Here is a 16,834-nt window from a genome sequence, read left to right as displayed (position 1 = left end):
TTACGGTGTATGTATATAAAAAACATTGAATTATTAATACCACATTTAAACAATACTCCTGCTTACATCAACAACAAAATTGGGCCGATTTAAGGGATCCAAGGTGAAAGTACTCGCTGAATCACTCAAAATATACTGAATTCATTCTTTGATTCAGAAGCTTGAGTATGGTTGCATCATTGGTTCTCTTCAACGATTCTCAAACCCTTCAGCAGTTTAACTCGTCACACCAGGAAGAACAAAGGACATTCGTCTAAATTAGCAATGACTTCCAGGTTGGACTGAAAGGCAATGCAGATAACTTAACGCTTGTCCCGAATGAGCCACCCAGTTTACCAACGAACAACGACGTGATCCAGTCAAACTTGCATTTCAACCTTTTCTTTAAAAAAAAAAGACAACCAAGTAAATGTAGAGAATATTGGCTTTATTATGAAACTTGGGGCTTTTTCCAGACAACCATTCTACATTTGTACGGTTCCATTTTTATCAGATTTAGTAGCTTGTAATCACAAAAAACGAGAGGCTGTGTACGGAGCAGTTTACCTGCCAGAAGTTTTTTTAATACAAAACTGGAACATATTCAGCAACATGCAACACCTGCGATGTTCCAGCTGTGCAGCTGTGGCAGAGGAAGAAAGTTTTCTTTTTGCACCTGATTTGGAAAGAGACTGGTACAGTAGAAGCTATTTGAAAGGCCTCATCCAAACAGTTGCATGTGACAGGATATGCTCCAGGAAAGGAAGAACAAAAAACTGTATACAATCATAATTTAAAATCCCTAAGCCCAACAAACTATAGTAGAAGCAACTAAAGCACACAGCAGTCATTATGCATCAGAACCCCCCCCCCCCCAACCACATTCCCACCCAGCGCCGATCAACATGTAACATGCATTTCAGTATTCCTCTACACTTTCATTTGGAGTTTTAAAATCAAACTCTGCCTCGACTCTACGAGGTCTCTCTGCTAAGAGGAAGTTGTCAAATTAAAGTGTAAAAGTCAAATCAACGGGTGGATTCTTGAGCCAAGAAACCACGCAAATGTTTCTGAACTACGTACAGAAAATAAGTCTCCTCCCCCCAAACCCCCCCGCAGCGTGGATCACTGTGAATCAACAGACGGAGCTAGAAGCTGTACAGTTTCCCCTAAAAGATCAGCTACTGTGTAAATCCTTCAGTAAAAGCCAGCAGGAGTGCGATTTGTGCAGATATCACATATCCATCAGCACGTTCTGACTCGGCTTGGGAGATGAGATAAAAAACAAACAAACTTGAAAACAAAATATGATCCCATGCTTCGTTTTTCTTTTATCGTTTGAAAGGGTCCCATGGAAATCTATGCGTTCTCTTGTGCAAACTCCACACATGTAGACCGATTCGTGTGGGTTTTCCTTATTCATCTGAGGGCTTTTACATAAGTATGAACCTCCCGGGCATTCACACAATTTGTATGTAATAATTATGGAACAAACAAAAAAAGAGAAACCAATACATTTATCGCAGAATCCGTTCCAAACAAACAAAAAAATCATATTTCTAAATAAGGAACCAAACAGGTAACAGGTGAACAAAACATCTTAGATCTAATCACATGGAGGCTTCACTCGAATCGGCCGGTTTTGTTTTCCAGAGTGTAAATGACTGTCTTGATGTGGGGAGCAATCAGTGGAGGACACCGGGGATCATTTCATCGCACTAAACCACTCGCCGTACTTCGAAAAATCTCTTCAGGTAGTAAATCTGTCCGAGCGTCATCGCCACCAGAACCAGAGCTTCAAAGAACGACCACAGCACCACTCTGCTGTTTGTGTTGTCGTTGACTGGAGAACACAGAAGAGGAACATGGGTTATTCAGTAAGAACTTCCACTCAAACAATTGAAGCGACGTACGTGTGCTCGTCGGCGCCGCACTCACTCGCTCTGTGTATCCTCTCGCGAACCTCCATGTACTCCTGCTCGTGCTTCACAGCCGTCATGGCAACCGCCAACTCGTTGATCATCTCCTCCAGCTTGTTTTGATGAGCTGAAACAGGCAAACGGAAATCTGAAGTGAGAGGCGGCAACAGTGGATGTGCACAAAAGAAAAACATGCATGGGAGGTATGCAACACATGCACAACAAGTCTGCAATTGTGACTCATGTCGCAGGTGATGCCGTCCCATCACCAGAGACATTTGTACATCACACACGTTCTCGCTGTGCAAATAGCAAAGCCATTCACTAATAACACAACCTACATGTTGCTGAAATGCACATTAGTTTAAACCATGAATACAACACTGGTTAGGAGAAACTCTGCAGTGCATCGCAAACTGAAAAGCCTATTTCTGGAGAGAAGATCTGCCCCGTTTCCCTACCATCCCAGCTGTCACCACCTACGAAGAGGAACAGAGTGTCCAAAATAAAGTCAAACTATCACAGGACAATGACAAGTTTAGCAGAACACAGACAAAGTGGTCTGCCCCCTGCGTGATCTATGTGTGTGGGGGGGGGGGGATACAGCTGGCTGACTGGTGGGAGATAGTAGTATTTTCTTCATTTCTCTTGTGTACATCGATGCACGTACCTTCCGTCTCCATGTCCTGGCCCTTCGGGGCCTCCCCTATGTCGATGGTGAACATGACGATCTTGGGCGTCATGGTTGACATCTTGTTGCTGAAGCAGAACTTGTAGGTTCCGTCCATGTGTGCCGCCACAGAGTACTTCCCGCTGGACTCCCGGTCGCCCTTGTAAATCTGCTTGCCGTCGGGCCCCGTTATCTGAGGAGGAAGAAACAAGACAACAGCTGCATGACGGGATCCCACCGCTGCACCATATGGCAGCAACATCTGGGAGCCTAAAGCACTCGGCTGTGGGTAAAACCACAGCACCGGTTCATCAAACGCAGTCAAGAGTAGATGTTGGTTAACAGGTGACGTTAAATCTCCATGTTCATCTATAGTTGACGTTAGCTTGCTAGCATAACGCAGCCGGATGATGCTAGCGCTGCACTTCCTGTATCCTTATGAATAATTCAATTGACATTGTAGCACACTTGTTAACATAAAGCTGTCCGGGTAATAACTATAATTCCCAGCATCGTTTAAAATGCGTGTATTAGATAGTAACCATGCATGTTAACGTTAAGTTAGTTTAGTTACGCATGAGAGACGGCGGCAGCTAACGTTAGCTAGCACAGGCCGGAAGCCTCACAAGCTCATATTTAAGTTCAAATGAAACCATTTCTCCGCCTCAGGTGGGTTGGTTTATTATAAAAGGAGAAGTATCTCACCTCGACGTCAATGTCCAGGAAGCCTCCCTCGGCCACCTCGAACATGAGGCCCATCTTTGTGCCCGAGTTGACCCGCTCGTAGAAGCACTCGTCGGCATGGGCGTCTATGCTAACGAAGTAGCCGGACGCGGTGGCGGAAAGCACGGCCAGCAGGACAACCAGCTCCGATGCGGTGAACATGGTACCGAACAAATGTTCTCACGGCGTCACCAAAGAAGTCTGCTCGCTGTTTTCGGAGCGTCGCTTGTGGGGGAGCGGGACGTCGGGTCTGTCCGGGTGAATTGTCACAGGAGAGGAGCCGCACCAGCCTCGGCTGCTGTGTACACGGTTCTCTGACTGCCACGTACGGGCTTAAACGGAGGCCGACGAGGGCCAAACTTCACAGAGTGCGCGGCGCGAATACTCTGCGTAAGGGAAGCGACGCTCACGGGACATTTCATTTGTCCTAAACATCCTCCAGTGGTGGTGATGGTCGAGTACATTACATATAGATATGTGGGTGTTTTGATGATTAATTCTGCTTCCTTACTGTGTATGTTGCATTTAACCTTTTATACGTTGTCCTAAATTAAGCTCCTCATTATAATACGATCAGTGACATATTTCATGGCAACAAAGTTCTGAACATCCTGCAATTGAGTTTAATAACCACAAAAGGTTACAGGTGGTACCTTTTTGCATTGGCATTAGAAATACTGTGTGTTTTTCTGAAAATAAATTAGCTTTATTGCTTTATTGCTAACAGTATGTTTTGATACATTGCTTGTTGTGGTTCTATTCTCTTTTACTAGAATGCTGTCACTACTTTGACTTAATTAAAACATACGAGTATCACTTCTACCACTGCAGAAGAGTTAACGTTCTCACCAAGAGCGTTCCGGTTTTGTTTTTGCAGCTTTAACACGCAGACCACGTGACTTGCGCGGTCTCCGCGGTGGGCGGCGGAATGTTGCGGTTTTTCACGCTAGCGCGGCAGAAAGCGTTCTGCCGCTCGCCGCTCGCCGCCCGCGCCGCTGTAACGATAAAAAACGAGTCGCCAGTGAGCATGCGCGAAGAGACACCGATAGGACCCTTCGATTTACGCCTCGCTGTTTGCCGGACGAGTCCAACCCCGTGTGCTTTATTTAAATAAGAACAAAGGCGGGGGTCCGGGTGACAGAATCCGGCGCACCCCTCCAACTCCGTCGCATGTTTGCTGACGTCCCGTAATCGACTTCGCCGTGAAGTCTCCGGGGCCGAAGGCCTAGAGACTTTTTTTTTTTTAAAGTAACGCGTAGATTTCCCCCCCCCCCCGTCTCTGATGCCTGGATCTCGGTGCCGTCCTGTGACCGGGTGCGAGCCGATGAAGCACTTTATTCTGTGATCGAAGCGGAAACGGTTGGGAAACGTCAGCCGGCTAACTGTAGCTACCGCTAACTGCCAGCGAGGAAGTGAGGGACGAGAAAATGACATCTCGGAGGTAAGAGGAAAACAATGTCTGCTGGCTGCGTTAGCCGAGCAAGCTAACGTGGAACGGAACTCCGTGCGGGCCAACAACAACAAGTCATTAGCTTGAGTTAGCATACGCCGGTAGCTTGTAGGGATGTTGAGGGTAGTAAACACCGTTACTGTCTGTCGCCGAGCAGAAAGTAACGTTAGTAACACATCATGGACGTAAACGAAGCGCGCACTTATCATCAACGGATATGCTAATTAAAAGTTTAAAAAAAAACACCTCCTCGCTTCTATGAATCAGGTTTATTGCAAAGCAATTTATTCTGTTTTTGAGTACAATTTCAAGGTACTTCATAGTTTTACTTTTCACTTCTCTACATTTGTGAGCTCACTTTATTAGCAGACCTGCATCATTGATCTTAAATATGATCAATTAATAAAGTATTTATTTTAATAGGTTAAGAAAAACGTGTTTCACATCAGCTGCACCATTAAGCCCCTTCCAAATAATAATAATTATTTATATATTATATAATAATTATTTATTTATTTTATATAATAAAACCCAAATAATTGCAACCCTATACATGTATGATTATGGGATGCATAATGCATAATGAGCACTTAGTTAGTTGACAGAAGGGTTGTGTGTCCCAGACAGAGACAGACCGCATGTGTGCGGGTCGTGATGAACGAAGACAAGTCTGAGTCTGTAAGGGTGAGACACAGAGACTATGAGCCTGATAGACACAGGCTTGTGTTGGGGGGGGGGTTTACTCACAACCACACGCACAACAGCATCTATCTTTGCTTTATTTCATCCATACAGAGAAGTTATGGTGCAGCTGCAGTTAGTGCATCTATCAAAAAGGAGCTTTATTTTATTGTCAGAATATTTGAAGAAAGCAGCCAAGCTCTTTACAGGCAGCTGATACAGAGTGTGTGTGTGTGTGTGTGTGTGTGTCCCTCTCAGGTGGTTTCACCCCAACATCACAGGTGTGGAGGCTGAGAACCTGCTGCTGACCCGAGGAGTGGACGGGAGCTTCCTGGCCCGACCCAGTAAGAGCAACCCGGGAGACTTCACCCTGTCGGTGCGGTAAGTGATGCTGTGTCAGCAACTTCAGAATAAACTGGTGGGGAGGGACGGAAGGAATTAAATATCCACCTCAGAGAAGAGTGTTTTCTTGTTGGGTTCTCTTATTTTGAAAGTCCGTGTGAAGTCGTGTCTCCTGGTGGTCGTTCGGAGGGTTTTGTGCGCCCGAGTTTCAGATCTGCCACAAGTTCTCCTTTTTCTATTTTCTGAGAAATGCTGGTGGTCATTCTCGATGACTCATCACAGCTTCTGGGTTTGTGTCACAAAAATGTGGTGCTTTCCTTTTTAAGAAACAGAATCTCGGCGCATTTTGAATAGTTTATTTTAAAATCTGTTGTTGGTGGAGGCTTTGTGTCTGACTATTTGTACATGTTGGTCGTATTTATCATAATCAATTGGTGCGAAAAAAATGTCATAGAGTGAAAATGTGAAGAGATGAAGCGCGACATGACGATGTCAACACAAATATATTGAGTTTAAATTCTCATAAGACAGAAAAGATGCGTAACCTCTCATTAGAGAAGCTAATGTTTGATGTTTGTCTTTTACTAAATTGATTATAGATTATATTGATTTAATTGCTGATACGTTTGGTCCACTAATAGCTGGATGCAATTATTAACTAATAAATAAAATAAACATAAATATAAAACAAATTCTGTGAGAACCAGAAGAACCCTCCAGATGGCAGAATTTCTCCATGATTCTGACCTCTTCTCCTCTTTTTGTCCCTGCAGGCGAAATGGCGCCGTCACCCACATCAAGATCCAGAACACGGGGGACTACTACGACCTGTACGGGGGGGAGAAGTTCGCCACCCTGGCCGAGCTGGTGCAGTATTACATGGAGCACCACGGGCAGCTGAAGGAGAAGAACGGCGACGTCATCGAGCTCAAGTATCCGCTCAACTGTGCCGACCCCACTTCAGAGCGGTGAGCGACGTCGTTGTGCATCATTATTCTGTTAATCATTAACCATCTTTTGTTATTATTATTTTAGCCACATTGTTTCTCATGATCTGTATTTGGGACATTTTACCATTGGAGCAATAGAACAAGACATGGGTTTTTCTCATGTACTGTGTATTGGAAGAGGGCGTCGTCATGGTGACGTCACGCGTTGCTTTGTGGACTGTTTTGAAGTTCTGCGATTTAACCGCTGATTTTGATTTAATTCAAACCAATTGCATTTATCCGTACAATCCTGCAGCTCAGCGCATCCTCCCTCGTGCTGAATGAATGAGTTTGGCCTGTGTCTCTCTGACAGGTGGTTCCACGGACACCTGTCGGGCCGCGAGGCCGAGAAGCTGCTGACGGAGAAAGGGAAGAACGGCAGCTTCCTGGTGAGGGAGAGCCAGAGTCACCCCGGGGACTTCGTGCTGTCGGTCCGGACGGGGGACGACAAGACGGACAGCAGCGACAGCAAACCCAAAGTCACACACGTCATGATCCGCTGCCAGGTGACCGCATTCTCCCCAGTGTCCACCAGGGGGCGACTCCTGAACCCTTGTGTAGGGGATTCTGATGGATGAGTAATGAATCCATGGACCGGTCCCTTGGGTTCTTGTTCGTACCACATGTAGGTCCTCTGATGCTGACACTTGGCCTCCTTCCTTTTCAGCATGACCTGAAGTACGACGTCGGCGGGGGGGAGAAGTTCGACTCCCTCACCGACCTGGTGGAGCACTACAAGAAGAACCCCATGGTGGAGACCCTGGGCACCGTGCTCCAGCTCAAACAGGTACCGCTCGGGCCCGTTTATCGCCGGGAAGCTAGAAGCAGCGTGCTGCTGGTGCTGACTCCCGCTCCGTCCCACAGCCCCTGAACACCACGCGGATCAACGCCGCCGAGATCGAGAGCCGGGTGAGGGAGCTCAGCAAGCTGGCGGAGGCCACGGACAAGGTCAAGCAGGGCTTCTGGGAAGAATTTGAGGTGAGTGGTTCCGTGCGACGTGTTGAGCCCTCTGACGTGGAGGTGAGCGGTTCTCCGACACAATCAGGACCAGAAGAAACCCACTTTGAATTTCCTTTTCTTCAATGGAATCCAGATATCCACAAGTTGTCTCCAGGTTCTCAGACGGGGAAGCTCCACGTGTTTTATCTATGTACTATATTTACATCCTCTCCTCGCTGCGTTCAGCCAAAGCGTCTCAGACTAAATGTCATGCGACTGTCTCAGAAGAGCAAATAGTTTCACTCTGAATTGAATGTTTTTTAACAGAATCTGGTGAAAGGAAAGTTTAAAATGAGACGAGTAGAATACAATGTTTTTGAAGACTGACCAAGATGCGTTCAAGGACCGTTGGAAGGATGAAAATCTGAAGATAATTAGTTTTTTTAATTGCTTCGGGCTTCAATCAACAGTTTAGTTTTGGCGATCATAGAAAACAAGCTTTTAAATCCTCTCATTGATTATTGTATTGATTGTGTATTTGGATCTTATGTCTCCCTCCCTCCCTCATCTCTCCCTCCCTCCCTCCATCCAGACCTTGCAGCAGCAGGAGTGTAAGCTGCTCTACAGTCGCAAAGAGGGCCAGAGAGCAGAGAACAAAAACAAGAACAGATACAAGAACATTCTGCCCTGTAAGGACCCTCGACCCCCCTCGACCCCCCTCGACCCCCACCAGAAGACGCTTTGACCTTTACCCGAGTGAGGTGCTAAAACGTGTGTTTGTGTTTGTAGTCGACCACACGCGTGTTGTGCTCAACGACCGAGAGCCCAACGAGCCGGGCTGCGACTACATCAACGCCAACATCATCATGGTGGTGTCTGCTGTCATGGTAACGACCCGCTTCGCTCTGCACGTCATCACGGCCGCGGCCCGCATGCAGCACCCAGCTGACCGCGTGTGCGTGTGCGTGTGTGTGTGTGTGTGTAGCCCGAGCTGGACCCAAAGTGCAACAGCACGAAGGTGAAGAAGAGCTACATCGCCACCCAGGGCTGTCTGCAGAACACCATCAGTGACTTCTGGAGGATGGTGTTTCAGGAGAACTCCCGGGTCATCGTGATGACCACCAAAGAGGTGGAGCGGGGGAAGGTGAGCTCCGCCCGAACACCTCCCGTCCTATAAGAAGCAAACGTGATGCTTTAATATCCGAAGCAGGTTCCTGTATCCGATCATCTGCTGTAGTAGGAAAAAAAAAGTTATTCTACTAGAAAAATCCGGATCTCAAAAAGTTGAATCTGCATGTGGTATCGAAGTACCGAGTGCTCATCATGCAGAACTCTTCCTTTAAGTGTTTTACTATCACAAATGTTAAATAGTTACTTATCGTTTCATTTGAGCTACTTGGTGACAAATGGCAGACGCATTATTCTCATTCTGCACATTCACGTCTTTTGCTTCTGGCACATGACGCGTATCCTGTCCTCCAGAGGTAAATGTCTCCTCGTGTCTCTGCAGAGTAAATGTGTGAAGTACTGGCCCGACATGTCGGCGCTGAAGGAGTACGGCGCCATGCGCGTCCGCAACGTGCGAGAGACGTCGGCACACGACTACATCTTAAGAGAGCTCAAGCTGTCCAAAGTGGGACAGGTGAGTCACTCGGGGCTTCGCACTTCTTGTTCTGGAAAGACCGCCGCCGTCGTCACACGCGTCTCGTTTCCAGGGCAACACGGAGCGCACGGTCTGGCAGTACCACTTCAGGGCCTGGCCCGACCACGGCGTGCCCACCGACCCGGGCGGCGTGCTCGACTTCCTGGAGGAGGTCAACCTGAAGCAGGAGAGCATAGTGGACGCCGGGCCGATAGCGGTGCACTGCAGGTACGCGCAGACACACATACACACGCACACACACACACACACATGAGTACGTGCACACGCACAGGAGCCGTGGATCACCATCTCTGTCTCTGCCGTTGTTCAGCGCGGGCATCGGGAGGACGGGCACGTTCATAGTCATCGACATCCTGATAGACGTGATCAGAGAAAAGGGTGAGTCGCGTGTCCCCCAGGTGAGCTCCGAGGCGTCGCCCCAAAACCCGCCGTGACCTCCGGTCCCGTTTCTGTGCCGCAGGCGTCGACTGCGACATCGACGTGCCGAAGACCATCCAGATGGTGCGCTCGCAGCGCTCGGGGATGGTGCAGACGGAGGCGCAGTACCGCTTCATCTACATGGCCGTGCAGCACTACATAGAGACGCTGCAGAGACGCATCGAGGAGGAGCAGGTCTGTGCCGCCCCCCCCTGCCTCCCCCGCCTCCCCCACCTGCCCTCGTTCCTGTCTCCTAACACCTCCCGCCTTCTCTCCTCTGCAGAAAAGTAAGATTAAAGGGCGCGAGTACACCAACATCAAGTACTCGTTGTCCGACCTGACCGGAGGGGAGCAGAGCCCTCTGCCCCCGTGTACCCCGATCCCCACCCCCACCTGCACAGAGTGAGTCCACCACCGCACATTCACGCCGCCCGATTGCTGGACGCGTAGTTTCTCATGAAAGTGTGTGTGTGTGTGTGTGTGTGTGTGTGTGTGCGCGCGCGTGTGTGTGTGTGTGTGTGTGTTGGCAGGATGAGGGAGGACAGCTCCAGAGTGTATGAGAACGTGGGCCTGATGCAGCAGCAGAAGAGCTTCAGATGAGATTCACCTTTGACCCCAGTGCTCTATCAGTTCCGGGTAAATGAACTGACACGCTGCTCATTTAGAGGAATAAAGCGACCGATGTGAGACTTTAATTCTCCGAGGCTGGAAAGGAAGCCGACGAGGCGTCAAAGGAGTAAATACAACAACGTAACGCACTAGACACCAAACGTTGAATGCGTTCGTCTTACTTTAAGTCTGCAGGAGCAGACGACGTCACATTAAAGCCTTTCTGTAGGGAAGTGATTTCAAAGTGAGCCGTATCTCCGGGGGGGGGTCGCACAGGGGTCAAGCTTTCCACACACACGTCTCTAAGGGCCAGCGGAGGACTAATTATTATACTAATCGTCAAAAGGGACGTCCTTCTCACTCATCGTGACGCCCTCGTTTTTTTATTATTACTTTTGCAGTCAGTGAACAGGAAGTGACCATATTTGGACTGAGGAGGACGGATTCATTATTATTCTGGTCTGTCCCTGTCAATCAGCGTGTGGTCCCGCCCTAAAGCATCCGCTGCTTTATGGTCCGTTTGACTACATGGACCAACGGGCCTCATTCTAAATTCCCGTATAGAATTTGATGTTTGCATGACATCAAATTCACCATTTTGTGAATAAATGATCCCTCAGGATAAAAGTCACGAAGGCGTTTGTCTCTGCGGCTGTGAGGTAAAAGTCTTTTTACCTTTCTCTCTTTCAGGATGTCCATCCCTGACAGTTTTTTTCGCCAGCCACACCTTGACGCCTGAGACTTGACCGCGATGCCATGGAACCACACACACACACGCACACACACACACACACACACACACACAGGCGGGAGAGGGTCCTCCGGTCCTCGCTGAGCTCCCATTGAACGTTCTCCCTCTAGTTGAATCCTAAACCACTGTGATGATCATCAGAAGAGCCTTTGACGAGTCCTGCTACGCTGACAGGAGGAAGCAGCTCACCTTTGTTCTGTTCATTAACCAAAGGAAGGCTGCGGAGGAGTTTAAGGCCAGATGACGGGGGGGGGGGGGGGGCGGCAGACCTTTATTCCCAGAGCAGTTTTCACTACGTTACAGAGAATACTGCGTCTGCCTGATAGTATGACATCATCTTTACTTTCTATTCGTTCCACTTCTAAACAGGAAGTCAGACTTTTTGTGCCAGAACTGCCTTGAAGAGAATGTTTTCTTGGGGGGGGTTTGTGTCTGTGGACCGTTCCTGAGCAGCGGCGTCGCCCTTATTGCTGCTGCTCTTTACTTTAGCAGCGTAACAATTCCAGCGGCGTTTCCCCAAAGTGACAGCGGAGGATTTCAAGGGGGGAAAAAAAGCCTTTTTAAGTTGTTTAAGTGCATTTTTTTTCCCATTACACTTTGTTATGTTGTGTTTTTAAAAAAGATGAATGCCTTTTGTGTATCGATGCCTATTTTGAGCGCCACGTGTACTTAACTGCTCAGCTGTGGTCCGATAGATTGTCAGTGTTGTGGTTAGAGATTTGTGCCCCCCCCCCCCCCCCCCCACACACACACACACACACACACACTCTGTTCTGGCCTTTCTGATACGTCCGTCAGTTCATCCACGTCGGCCTCGTTGTAACTTCCACATGAACTCATGGAGGACGCAACAGATGCTACGGTCACCTCCTAGCTAAGCAGCTTAGCTTAGCATAAGGACCAGGCCAGCTGTTTCCTCATGCTAAGCTAAGATAATCGACCTTTTCATCAAACTCTTGTCAAACCATTTCCTGTTAATCTTTATCTCCTCAGTCCGATGTCTTTCAGAGACCCCCCCCCCCCCCCCCCGCACATTTCAACCCTGAGGCCTGGTCCTGGTCTTTGGTCCTGGTCCTGGTCTTTGGTCCTGGTCTTTGGTCCTGGTCCTGGTCTTTGGGCCGTCCCGTCACGCCGCCTTGAGAAGCTCGCATCCTTTTCTGCTGAGGAAAGGAAAGAAGGAGCCTCCCTTCTCTTGCCTTGAGGGACGGTTCTTCTCAACCTTCACTGACTGCATTTAAAACTCAGATATATGAAAACAGTGTTCTTATTTGGGGGGGTTGTTCTTTGGAAACATTCCTCCCCCCCAGCAGACTGAGGCCCCCGTAGTGCGGTGCACTGTACTCGGTTCTTATGGTCCAATCGGATGAGTCTGTTCTCGTGTCGTGGGGCGCCTGCTTCGTCCTGTGGTTTGTGCGCCGGGGTGTGAGGTTTGAGAGCGTCCCCCCCCCGATGATGGACTGCTCATCCGTTGGCGATGTGCAGATGCAGAGACGTGCCTTCTGTGCGTCTGCCTCCGTGTGTGTGTGTGTGTGTGTGTGTGTGTGTGTGTGTCGCTACTCAAATAAAGACAACACAGCTCTTCGGTTCGTCGCCATCCAACAAACCTGAAACACTTCAATGTGAATTCTGAACAAAGAGGAACTGGTGGCGATGCAAACAAACTATATTTTTTAACATGTATATTGTACATGAGTACCTGGTAGTAGTACTTACTAAAGCATATCTACTTGCCAATAAGATGTACTGTGTGTATATGCCTCCAGCTGTGCGACGCACAGGAAGTGACCTCACAGCGGCAGAGGTTTGTTGTGTGACGTTTAACGCAGTTAACCGTGTTAACTTCCTCAGTAACAATAAATGACTCGCTAAGAACGCGTCGCCGTGCGACTGTTTGTGTGTCTGTTTGTGTGAGATTTCCACGTGGGATTCAATGACACGTTTCAGAAGATCAGATTGTTTTGTTTATTTACACAATAAAAGCTTTAGAAATGCCAAAATCTAATTAGGATTATTTATAATAACTGTATAAAGCTTGGAAAGGAAACAAGGAAATGTTACATTAAGTGGCCCAAAGAAATGGTCCAGGTAGCATATTATTAAAAGTTAACAAACTAATTTCATTTTTCATCTTATGTATATTAATTATATTTCATTAAGTGATTTTAATTTGTGTCTTGTTTTTGTGGGAAAAGCCCTTTGGGCCTTGTTTGCATGACAGGTTTATTGTGATCGTTTTATCCAGAAGAGGAAGAGATGGAAATCGATGCAGTAGAAACATCACAGTTGTTTCCTCCCTTTTGAATCCTGCAGAAGAGAAACGTTTTAAAGCATCAATGAAGTACAAATACTGGGAAATGTGGGAATAAGAATAGTTCAAAGAACAACTAAAATAAAAACACTGCACATGGCTGAATAATACCGAGGCAATAGATACACATATAGATACACATATGTTCATAATTTGAGTGAACTCACCCTTTAACACACAAACAAAGCCTCTTATTGGCGCTAAATGCAACGTGGAATCCACATTAAAAGCCTCTTTTCTTCTTTGTAGTAAAACTCAGTTATTGTCGGGGGGGGGGGGGGGGGGGGGTTTGTCTTTGTGCCATAATTGCATTAAACGTCATGCGGAGACCTTTAAGCACTGAACGGGGATCAGTATTAGTTTATCCTAATCCAGTTTGCCTCATGGGACGAGGTAGAACGGAGCTGACCGGAGAACCGCGTTCAGCTGTGACGTCACAATGACGTTCCTCTCCGCGCGATCAATAGTGCAGAGGTTTGATTAAGAGCACAATACCTTCATATACATAAATTATATAGGTATATATATATTATGTCCTTCCTCATCCGTCCACCAGGTGTCGTCTCGCTGTCCCAACGGTCACCTGGCAGCATCTCCACCTTTCAGCCCGAGACCTGCAGTGAGCTCGTGCATCCTCATCTGCATCTTAAACGTTGGGTGTTCGAATGGGTTTTATTTAAAGTCCGAATTAAGATAAATGTATTTTGAATGAGATATTTGATAGAAGGCTTCAGTTATTGAATGTGGAACAAACAAGACAAAGGCGCAAGTTGACTCGGCAAAATAATAAAATATAACAAATGAATAAACATTTTTAAAAATACAGAAGACTTTTATGTATGATGTTGAAATAATTTAAATGGTTAAATGAGTTGAAAAAAGATCTAACAATTAAGCCCCAGAAATTATACAAATAAGAAATATAATTCATATTCTATTATTAATGAATGAAGGACATATGTAGATTAAATGAGCTGATGAGCACCAGATGTCTGCAGAATACTGATCACTTATTTTGTGTCTTTAGGCAGAACTTACACACCAATTCATGTAACAAATACATCAAAGTCGGCTTCTGGGTTCTAACGATGTCCTGGATTCATTCCATCGATCCACCAGCTGCTCTGCTAACGACACAAAATGATCTCGTTCTCTGCAGATCATTTCTCACATAGAAATACAAAGCACAAAAGATCACTCACCCATTCTCCTACTCTCTCCTTCACTCACCCAATCACTAACTCCTTTACTCACTCATTCTCTTACTAACTCTCTCACTCCTTCACTCACCCAATCACTAACTCCTTTACTCTCTCACTCATTCTCTTACTCTCTCACTCCTTCACTCACCCAATCACTAACTCCTTTACTCACTCATTCTCTTACTAACTCTCTCACTCCTTCACTCACCCAATCACTAACTCCTTTACTCACTCATTCTCTTACTAACTCTCTCACTCCTTCACTCACCCAATCACTAACTCCTTTACTCTCTCACTCATTCTCTTACTCTCTCACTCCTTCACTCACCCAATCACTAACTCCTTCTACTTACCCACTCATTCTCTCACTCACTCTCTCACTCCTTCACTCACCCAATCACTAACTCCTTTACTCACTCATTCTCTTACTCGCTCTCTCACTCCTTCACTCACCCAAACACTAACTCCTTTACCCACTCATTCTCTTACTCACTCTCTCACTCCTTCACTCACCCAATCACTAACTCCTTTACTCACTCATTCTCTTACTTGCTCTCTCACTCCTTCACTCACCCAAACACTAACTCCTTTACCCACTCATTCTCTTACTCACTCTCTCACTCCTTCACTCACCCAATCACTAACTCCTTTACTTACTCACTCATCCTCTTACTCGCTCTCTCACTCCTTCACTCACCCAATCACTAACTCCTTCTACTTACCCACTCATTCTCTCACTCACTCTCTCACTCCTTCACTCACCCAATCACTAACTCCTTTACTCTCTCACTCATTCTCTTACTCTCTCACTCCTTCACTCACCCAATCACTAACTCCTTCTACTTACTCACTCATTCTCTTACTCACTCTCTCACTCCTTCACTCACCCAATCACTAACTCCTTTACTCTCTCACTCATTCTCTTACTCTCTCACTCCTTCACTCACCCAATCACTAACTCCTTCTACTTACCCACTCATTCTCTTACTCACTCTCTCACTCCTTCACTCACCCAATCACTAACTCCTTTACTTACTCACTCATCCTCTTACTCGCTCTCTCACTCCTTCACTCACCCAATCACTAACTCCTTTACTTACTCACTCATTCTCTTACTCACTCTCTCACTCACCCAATCACTAACTCCTTTACTTACTCACTCATTCTCTTACTCGCTCTCTCACTCCTTCACTCACCCAATCACTAACTCCTTTACTTACTCACTCATTCTCTTACTCTCTCACTCCTTCACTCACCCAATCACTAACTCCTTTACTTACTCACTCATTCTCTTACTCTCTCACTCCTTCACTCACCCAATCACTAACTCCTTTACTTACTCACTCATTCTCTTACTCACTCTCTCACTCACCCAATCACTAACTCCTTTACTTACTCACTCATTCTCTTACTCTCTCACTCCTTCACTCACCCAATCACTAACTCCTTTACTTACTCACTCATTCTCTTACTAACTCTCTCACTCCTTCACTCACCCAATCACTAACTCCTTTACTCTCTCACTCATTCTCTTACTCTCTCACTCCTTCACTCACCCAATCACTAACTCCTTTTACTTACTCACTCACTCACTTGGTTTTCCAGACTCAGGAGACTGAACCTTTTGCCAAAACCGCTCTGCCACCACCAGGGATACAAGCTGATGGGTTGTGACATCCCGGCAGAGCGCGCACACACTCGCACACAAACACACACACACACACTTCCAGGCATTTCGCGTATATACGGCGTTCAAGCATCATCTGGACAATTCCTCTGAAGGCCTTCATACCCAGGGTTATTAATGACATTACTGAGCAGACATGTGTGTGTGCATGCAGGGCACATGCCACCTACACACACACACACACACACACACACACACTCACACACACTGCACGTCATGACCTTAAGCTCGCTGCATGCCTGGTCATGAATTTGGCATTTGTCCGTCATCTGTCATTAGCTTTGCCTCCGTGTCTTCCGTCTGATTCTCTGTGACCAGAGGAGTCGCCCCCTGCTGGTCACTGCAGAGAACGCAGCTTTCACTCATGAAGCTTCGACTTCACTCTTCAGTTCAGGTTGCACCATATTTTGTACAGAAGGTCATGGTTCTAAATTCCAATAAACTTAAGCCCCTCCCTCCCCAGATATATATATATATATATATATATATATATATAAAGGCGTTC

The 16,834-nt window shown here is 46.7% G+C and overlaps 2 protein-coding genes across 4 annotated transcripts; one reads left to right on the top strand and one right to left on the bottom strand.

The window, feature by feature from the left end:
• Positions 1-406: 406 nt before the first annotated feature.
• Positions 407-4,134, bottom strand: tmed2 (transmembrane p24 trafficking protein 2). 2 transcript variants are annotated; one of them, XM_078088751.1, is made up of 5 exons: positions 3,274-3,626; positions 2,569-2,761; positions 2,360-2,377; positions 1,918-2,025; positions 407-1,822 (listed from the first exon to the last, which is right to left on the bottom strand). In XM_078088751.1, exons 1-5 carry the CDS (start codon positions 3,451-3,453, stop codon positions 1,698-1,700), a joined length of 624 nt encoding a protein of 207 aa, XP_077944877.1. In that variant the 5' UTR covers positions 3,454-3,626; the 3' UTR covers positions 407-1,697. The 2 variants fall into 2 exon arrangements, with proteins under 2 accessions (XP_077944877.1, XP_040053459.1); XM_040197525.2 differs by lacking the exon at positions 2,360-2,377 and having other exon boundaries at positions 3,274-4,134.
• Positions 4,135-4,234: 100 nt separating this feature from the next.
• Positions 4,235-11,763, top strand: ptpn11a (protein tyrosine phosphatase non-receptor type 11a). Of its 2 annotated transcripts, XM_040197401.2 has the most exons (16): positions 4,271-4,732; positions 5,681-5,803; positions 6,538-6,732; positions 7,067-7,259; positions 7,421-7,540; positions 7,618-7,731; positions 8,285-8,381; positions 8,482-8,579; positions 8,678-8,836; positions 9,203-9,334; positions 9,408-9,562; positions 9,666-9,733; positions 9,816-9,967; positions 10,056-10,174; positions 10,303-10,408; positions 11,072-11,763. In XM_040197401.2, the coding sequence occupies exons 1-15, from the start codon at positions 4,719-4,721 to the stop codon at positions 10,370-10,372; spliced, it is 1,809 nt and encodes a 602-aa protein (XP_040053335.1). In that variant the 5' UTR covers positions 4,271-4,718; the 3' UTR covers positions 10,373-10,408; positions 11,072-11,763. The 2 variants fall into 2 exon arrangements, with proteins under 2 accessions (XP_040053337.1, XP_040053335.1); XM_040197403.2 differs by lacking the exon at positions 10,303-10,408 and having other exon boundaries at positions 4,235-4,732.
• Positions 11,764-16,834: the final 5,071 nt, after the last annotated feature.

The sequence above is a fragment of the Gasterosteus aculeatus genome, chromosome 14 (assembly GCF_964276395.1).
Source record: "Gasterosteus aculeatus chromosome 14, fGasAcu3.hap1.1, whole genome shotgun sequence".
Classification (NCBI taxonomy): Eukaryota; Metazoa; Chordata; class Actinopteri; order Perciformes; family Gasterosteidae; genus Gasterosteus; species Gasterosteus aculeatus.
This window is presented reverse-complemented; position numbering and strand designations above follow the sequence as displayed.